The sequence below is a fragment of the Helobdella robusta genome (genome assembly GCF_000326865.2).
Source record: "Helobdella robusta unplaced genomic scaffold HELROscaffold_48, whole genome shotgun sequence".
In the NCBI taxonomy this organism is placed as follows: Eukaryota; Metazoa; Annelida; class Clitellata; order Rhynchobdellida; family Glossiphoniidae; genus Helobdella; species Helobdella robusta.
The window spans coordinates 32486-41099 of NW_008705215.1; the positions used below are offsets into that span (position 1 = coordinate 32486).

General features: G+C 30.8%; 1 protein-coding gene across 1 annotated transcript in view; it reads right to left on the bottom strand.

The window, feature by feature from the left end:
- HELRODRAFT_185938 (hypothetical protein) overlaps positions 1-5500 on the bottom strand; it is a 34944-nt gene extending 29444 nt beyond the window's left edge. Inside the window, exons 1-2 of the mRNA XM_009026533.1 lie at positions 5254-5500; positions 3908-4057 (exon numbers count right to left, since the gene is read on the bottom strand). Coding sequence (XP_009024781.1) covers positions 3908-4057; positions 5254-5409 — 306 coding nt within the window. The 5' untranslated portion in view covers positions 5410-5500. The remainder of the gene's footprint in view (positions 1-3907; positions 4058-5253) is intronic.
- Between the last annotated feature and the right edge of the window lie 3114 nt (positions 5501-8614).

Here is an 8614-nt window from a genome sequence, read left to right on the forward strand (position 1 = left end):
TTACATTTTCATATTTCTAATTTTCTAATTACAACGTCATAATTTCATCTCTTGTACTTTTCATCAAATTTCTTGATTTTAATGTTTAAATTATAATTCAATTTTTGATATTTCGTAAAACCAGGCTCTGATGATGACTGTATGTCGAAACAACGTTGTAAGCCTAGGATGACACATAATGGTAATAAATAAATAAATATATATATATATATATATATATATATATATATAATTCTATTGTTACTACTACTACTAATACTAGTAGTACTAAATTCAACCCTTAACATTTTCGACCCCAACGAAACGTCAAAGGACTCAAAGCCCCACTTTACATGACAGCTTTCCACTGAACTATTAAGTTTAGTGGATACATCCATACATCAACGCATATCGAAGTATGCAGTACTGCAGGCATAGCTGCTCTACTATTATATATGCAGTCAAAATGGTCATAAATTTGCTTGTGCAGAATGATGTTTTCGGTTTAAAAGTGAGTAGTAGTAATAATACACACACAAACAAACAAAAAAAACACACAGACACACACACACACATACACCATCAACAAAAATTGAAAATTACCATTTTGCTGGTTGTAGGCAGACGCTAGTTTTTTTTTTCCAATTTTTAAAGGACCTCAAAAAATTAACGATCGCCTCATTATTAACTTTGTATCTATGGTCGCTTCCCATGCATTCATGCATCACGTTTTTTTTCACTATGCGTGTGGACATACAAACCTATACATCAGATGTTCAGCTCACACTAATAAATCATAACAATCACGCCAAACGAAAACTACGCCAGGGCACATAACCACCCCAGGCCACACAACAACCACACTAAGCCACACAACAACCACACTAAGCCACACAACAACCACACCAGGCCACACAACAACCACCTAACTAACAGATGAAAACAAATGAGTGAAAAGACATAAAAGAAGAAACAAATATAGCTAGCTGGAGGAAGCAGTGCAGAAGAAAAAACAACGAACAAATGTACAGATAGATAAAGTGAATGAATAAAAATGAATGAAGGAATGAAATGAATAAATGAAAAAACAGCTAGATAAATGTTAACCTAAATTCCACAGATTTATAACTATAAACAATTAAACTGCTGAAGCAAGCAGAACTAATTTAAGGCAATCAGGCACTCCATGCTGGCAGGCTAGCAAATTATAAAAAGATTGATGGCATTAATTAACTGAAGCAACTTATTTTCTTCTTCATGTGCAGCTAAAAAAAGAAAGCACTAGGGATACACACAGCTTCAACTTGAACCATCAAAAAGACATCAAGTAAAACATTCAAGTAACAATTTAAATAGGATTCGTATATCCAATCCATTTTTACATCTAATTTTAATCATTGTGCGTGCGTGCGTGTGTGGATGTATGTACGTGTGTGTGTGAATGTGCGTTTGTGTGTGTATTTAAAGTTCAAATTTCTTCCCTTCATTCAACCTTCGAAAACGAAAGTGTTTGTAGCGCAGCTCAGCAGACTAGAAATAAAAATTTGAAATAAAAAAATAGAAGCTAGAAATAATAAATTATAGGAACATCTGTACATTCAACGTTCGAAGTGAGCAACGCTAACTTTGACACCGTAAATATTGAATAAAAGAATGAAACCCATTTCCCAATAATTTCGACATTCAACATTTAAATAAGTATTTTGAAAAACGACCTAACAAATGCAAGCATGTCTATATTCAAATGTGATATTTTACTAATTAAGAAACAAGTTAGAACACCGAAAAAAATAGCAGGTGCGCTACAAACGTGCAAGTGATCACGTTACCATCAAGCCAATTGACTGATAAGTAGGCAGGCTTTCGGAGGTCTGGCAACTTTGTACCTTGGGTGATAACGACGACCACACTAAAATGCACATACAACGACGACGACAACTTGAATAGATATCGTATCAATATCTTATAATATCGCCGCTTCATGTCAATGACCTAATGATATCAATGCGTGCAAACGTTTTGTGGTAGATAGATCAAACCCTGGATGAGATGACCTTTCAGACAAGACCTTTCGGACGTGACCTTTCGGACGTGACCTTTCGATCTAACACCTAACCTACCGCTGGATTTCCAATTTCCACAATTTCCAAGCAGTGCAAGCAAACCTGCCATTGCTGATATGAACGTTGTCATAAATAGATGGAATCATTAACATTGATGGCATATTTTCATGGTAGCAAGGCCTTTAAACATCAAAGATAACAATATGATTGCAACAGCCATAATGACAACAAAAATAATAATGACAATGATTGCAGGGGCACATATAGCAAGTTAGCCTTCAGCTTTGATCAGTTGCTGGTTCAATTTTTCAATATGCTATCAGTTACATCGAAAATGGTAAAGGATTACCAAAAAAAGCTTTTTCTTTATAAGATAAAATGAATAGAAAAAATAAGTTAAAAACTTTGTTTTCTATGCAAATAAGTTAAAATACGATACGAAATATTGAAAAATTGAACCAGAAACTGATCAAAGCTGAAAATGCAGTGATATTTCTTAACAATTGTATCTATGACAGTCTTAAACCTAATTTTATATTTATATATGTTTGTGCGTGTGTGCGTGTGCATAGCAAAAATGTACATGCTAAAAAAAATAATTCCCAGGCACGAGAAAATTATTGAGTTAATATTGTCATAGGTTCCATGTTATTGTTCACATATTCGTTCTGTTTCATTTTAATTTTATTCACTGCTCTTTTTCATTTACATTTAAAACGTTTTTAGCTTGTCATTGGCTTTACGTCAGATTTTTAATTTTTTTTTTATCTCTTAATATTAAATTGTAATGTTCACTATCAAGTTGTGAATAGGTTTATACAGACATATATATATATATATATACATATATATATATATATATATATATATATATATATATCGTTGTCATAATTATTTCTGTTGTCGTTATGGCTGTTGCAATCATTTCATTGTTAATGTTATCTTTGATCTTCGGCCTTGCTACCCTGAAAATATGTCATCAATGTTAATGATGACTCCATCTATTTATGACAACGTTCATATCAGCAACGGCAGGTTTCCTTGCACTGTTTGGAAATGAGTTCAGTGGTAGGATAGGTGATAGATCAAAAGGTCATGTCATCCTGGGTTTGATATATATCAATTTGAACACAGAAGATAGTATAGGAATGCCGAAAAAAACTTTTCTGTTCTATCATGCATAAAATAAACAAAAATTTTTGTTTTGAAATAAAAAAAACTTGAAAATGATTTACGATCAACCGCTAGAAAAATCGAAAAGTTAAATTGGAAGTTAACAAACGCCGAATATGCTGTGATTTTCATCAATAATTGCCTTTTTGGCAGTCTTAATCCTATATAAATATACATATATATATATATATATATATAATATATATATATATATCACTTTGTAAAACATCAGATTATGTTCTCTTCATTTGATTTCCATGACCAAGCTAATGAGACTAATGAACGTAAAAAAGATTGAACCAATGATTCGGTGTAACAGCAGTTAAAACAGCAACATTTTACAACATCTGTTATATCATTATACAAACTCGTCAATTTCTAGCAAACATGGATATAATAGAGCGCAGTAAGGAGCGTATATTGAATCTAAAAAAAAGCGCGCTGTATATGCCATGCATCTTTAGAAATATTTACCATCAGTAAATATGAATTTTTAAAAAGGAAAAAAACAAGAAAAACACAAGAGTATAGTAGAATATTAAATTAAGAACCAGATTTCGGACACCATCACAAGCACCGTCATATTTTCAACATAAACTTGTACATCTACTTTTAATTTAGAATGAAGTAAAAAACAAACAAATGAATGAACGAACAAACGAATGAACGAACGAACAAACGAATGAACAAACCATGATGCCTATGTAAGTGCGGTACTCCAGCGTTAACGGCCCTTCTTCACAGACAATGTTGTTGTACGCCGTGAGAAAACATTCAAGGTAGGATGGATGGTAGTTAAGTATTTTGACGAGGTGGCTTATGGGACCTGGAATCTGGACTCCCTGTGTGTGTGTGTTTATGTGTGTATGTATGTGTGTGTATGGATGTGTGTGTGTGAGTGTCTGTGTGTGTGTGTTTATGTGTGTGTTTATGTGTGTGTATGGATGTGTGTGCGTGTGTGGGTGTGTGAGTGTCTGTGTGTGTATGTGTTTATGTGTGTTTTTATGTGTGTGTGTGTGTGTGTGTGCACAGACGTTTGTACAAACATTTGAATGTATGCAGGCAAGTTGCGACTATTTGTTTTTTAATTCAGTCCAAAAAAATTGGATAAAAATTGATCTGGTATGATCTGGTAGGACAAAAACCATGGCGGATAAAATGGTTAATAAAGTGTTGGTTGCATTCCAGGACTGAAAGTGACTTGTAAAAAAAGCAATCTTAGATGAAAAATATAGTAATGAAAAAATTTAATATAAGTAAATTTTTTTAGTTGTTTTTAATATATATTTGCAATGAATTTATTGGATAAATTAATTTGCAAAAAATATTTGCAAATTAATTCATCCAATGGACAATTTTTAATCAGAAAATAAACATAACACTAACATGACCATGGCGGTTACAAAAACTTAAAATAACAACGAAATGTTACTCATCAATTTTTATCTAAATTTTCATTTTATATTTCGTTTTTTACTGACTACCAAAACATTTAACCGTCAGATAATTTAATCTAAAAAAAATTCAAAAAGTTTTAAAAATAAAATAAGAAAAGCTCCCGGGTTGGAAATTGCAAGCTAAAAAATTAAAAAAAAGTCGGAAAGGCGAATTATTTTTAATTATAATTACTAATATAGAAAATTTTATCAAACTTTTTAAAAGTTCAAAATGAAAGTGTATTAATTATAAACTAAGAACAAAATTCGATAGAATTTAATTTTCCTAAAATAACAACTTTTCTACAATTGCAATGCATTAATAACATGCATGGGCATAAGTTTAGGACTAAGGTATATCTGAATGTGTACATGTGTATGTGTTCAATACATATAAACATACACACAAAACAAATGTAAACTTTAATCTTTATTCCCGGCGGAATTAATTTTATTATTCCTCTACTTTTATCATGATATTTTATTATTTTTATTTTTATGCTCATTATTATGCTCATTTTTATTGGAGGAAAGATCTTTATGTTGTTACTCATTCCTGTTACTATTATGTTATACTATGGAAAAAAGTGAAGTAGACTAACATCATAATAGTCGTCGAAACATTGCAACCGATTGAAGACCTCGTCGGTGGCAGTGGTCGAAGGACTGGCGCTTGCAACCATCTCGCTACTGTTGCTACCACTGCTGCTCTTCCATGATCGAATGCATTCCTCGCAACACCAACACGTTCCTTCCATTATGTACGATGATGGAATGATGATTTCAACTGACTGGAAGGTAGACAAGATGGCAAACAGCGACGCAAAAGGATATAATGGTTGATAATTGGAGACAAAACAAAATTATGGACAGAGAGACCAATAAATGGAGTGACGAATAGATAACTGGATTGAAAAACAAAGTGATTGGGTGTTATTTGGTATATATTTGCTGATTGGTTCCAGAAAATGGCTTTCTTTTTTCACAAAATTTTTCAACCAAATGATGATTTGCTGCTTTCTACACACTACAATCGATACTACACTACCTGGGTTTGCAAGAAATTATTTTTATTAGATTTAGACTAATAAATAATATAAAATTATAAAATAATACCATTAAAATAATGTTGTTAAATGATTAAAAAATAAAAAAAACTCTATTCAATTTTAAATTATTAAATATATTCAAATTTTTGCTTAGGATGCATTTTAGCTTTAAGAAGCTTATGTAGTACAACAAGCAATGCACATTTACAAATTTAAAATAAATGAGCGTACATAATAATAATTAAATGAATAAATAAATAGAAAAAAATAATAAAACTTATTAATAATTTTAATTTAAAATTAAATAAATTAACACACCACCACAATGTGGAATGGAACAAAGAAAGCTGAACCTCATTAATTAAACAATAAAGAAGTTTTCATTGAGAATGCATAATATAATATTGCAATAAAAAATCTTTCTTAATTCCTCTTTTTCGTTTTTTGAATGAATAATTACTAATTTAATATTCATTTATTTCCAAAACACAAAAGAAAACCAGTCACACATAAACATAATAAAAACCAGCTGATACTTACTTTATTTGTTTTTTTATAACGCTGCTAACAAAATTTAAACTAAAAAGAAATAAATTAATTAATTTAATTTAAAAACTCTAGGTAAAAGCTTTTAAAAAAACCTGAACTGAATGCTACCTCAGCCAGTAAAGAAAGAAATGGCTAAGGAAGGAAAGGAGTGTGCTTGCTTTTAAAACTTAAGTCTTAAAGTTAAAGCCTTTAAGACTTAAGTTTAAAGGTAATGTAAAGTAAAACAAAGGAATACAAAACTAGCTGGTATTAATTGTATGGTATTATATACAAATGCATACAATACTATACATATCTGCCTGGTATGAATGTATAAAACATACAAACGTTCATTATACAATACAAACGTTCGTACTGCTTTGTATTTCGTCAGCTGATCCGTGCGATTCGTCGCGTCGCACACGCTACACCAAATTTACACAAAGAAAACGCATTGACAACTTTATTTGGTTTAACAAATTTAATTATTAAAACAAATCAACTCACTTTTGAGAATTAAAATACCAAACATTAATTCTAAAACGCAAAAAAGCGACTAAATTCGAAAAAAAAGTTACGTTTCTTACAAAACCTGAAAACAAGTGAATTTATAGTTGGTGACCTATAAATCCTAACCTACATAAGGACCAATAGGAATTGAGAATTTTAACAAAAAAAAATAATAATTCAGCCAATGAGGACTGAGTGAATTAAATAGACCAATGAAAAACTAGATTTTCTAAATATAACTTGGCAGTAAATATTTATATGGTTATAATAATAATAATTAATGCAGTCAGAAAACTAAAATATTTTGCATGCAATTACTAACAATTAATAACCTGAAAATGCAATTTGGTGGGTTAATTGGTATTACTCTAAAAATACGCGAAATCAGCTAAGAAATAATTGTTCGTAATTATGTTTCTCTTCCATGTTTTTTACATGTGTAATTTTGTAACCATTACAATTATCATTTCTTAATTAATTCTAATAGTAGCTATGTGCAGCTCAATGCGTAATATATGTGTGTGTAGCTTCATAACGAATCTACAGTTCTCATATTATTGCATGCATTCACCTTGCTGACAACTCTCGTTTTAAGGTTGGTGAGCTTTCTCTCTCCCTCCCTATTCATGTAAACCTCGGTAGGTTGGTTTGCAGTAAGTTAACGTTTGCTTGCACGGTCAATCACCCTCTAAGTATAGCCGTCTTGCGATTTATAGCCGTATTTTTATTGAACGATTTAAAAAAAATGAACAGGGAAAAGAAAAATATTAACTAAGTGCAAGCAAACGCCTTTTCAAAACGTTTTAGGAGATTATTCTTACTGCTTCAAAATTTCTTTAAAGTATGGATTTGTACACCAGTTAACAGTTTGTTGGTATCGACCATATCTCACAACTTCATATGTGTGTGATGACATCCATGACATTTTATATTGTAGTGTTCTTTGCATTAAATGATTTGTTTGTTAGAGGTAAGTTTAGGATGGACGTCACGTATTCATTCATGTTTCATACAAAGCACCTTATATGATGGCATATGAACAGTGGCAGGTTCAAAATTTTAATGTTGATTACCCTTTTTGCTAATTTCGGCTTATTCTTGGTTAATATAAACAATACGATTGCACTTAGGAATTGAAATATACTCCTAATAAGCGATCACCTGGAAGCGATTTACTTCATTATATTGTATGTATTAGCTCTCCTCGATCTTTCCATCAGATATACTATTTGTTTGGTTCATTCCGCCTGCGTTATAAATGTACGTACGTGTGACGTGAATGATTTTCTGTTTTTGGAAAATAATTTATTTTAAATCGAAAATAATTTCCAACGGCCAACCCAATAGACTTATTTTCATTTGGATAATCTCATTACTGACTTAAGGAACTATCAATCTATCTAAGTTTTATTTAATAAATACCATTTAGCAAGGTTTTAATTAATCAACAAATTCAAAAATTTCATTATCACATTAAAAAAGTTCCTTTTTTTAATGACAAATACATTTTAAAGTCTTTTAATCTTTTTTGCCTTGATTTCTAAAATGATTTTGTTTTTTTTTTTTTCACTCAACCCGTATAACTCAAAGTCTTTCTGTAAGAGATTCGTTTAATTCTTTCTAATGGTAAACCTATGGCTAAAAAATATTTTGTGTTTCGATGCCTTTATGAATCATTTTATGAAAAGGATAGACAGAATGAAACAAGTTATTTTGAACCAACAAAATAATTTAATTTCTTATTTAAAATTTATAAATATTTAATTATTGTGAGCCGTCTGGCCTGCATGCCTTCTCACGAAATTTGACCAGCTTTGATCTTCTTTACCTTTTCCAAAAAGTTTTGAGGCCTATCTTCCCATTTGAATTATTTTAA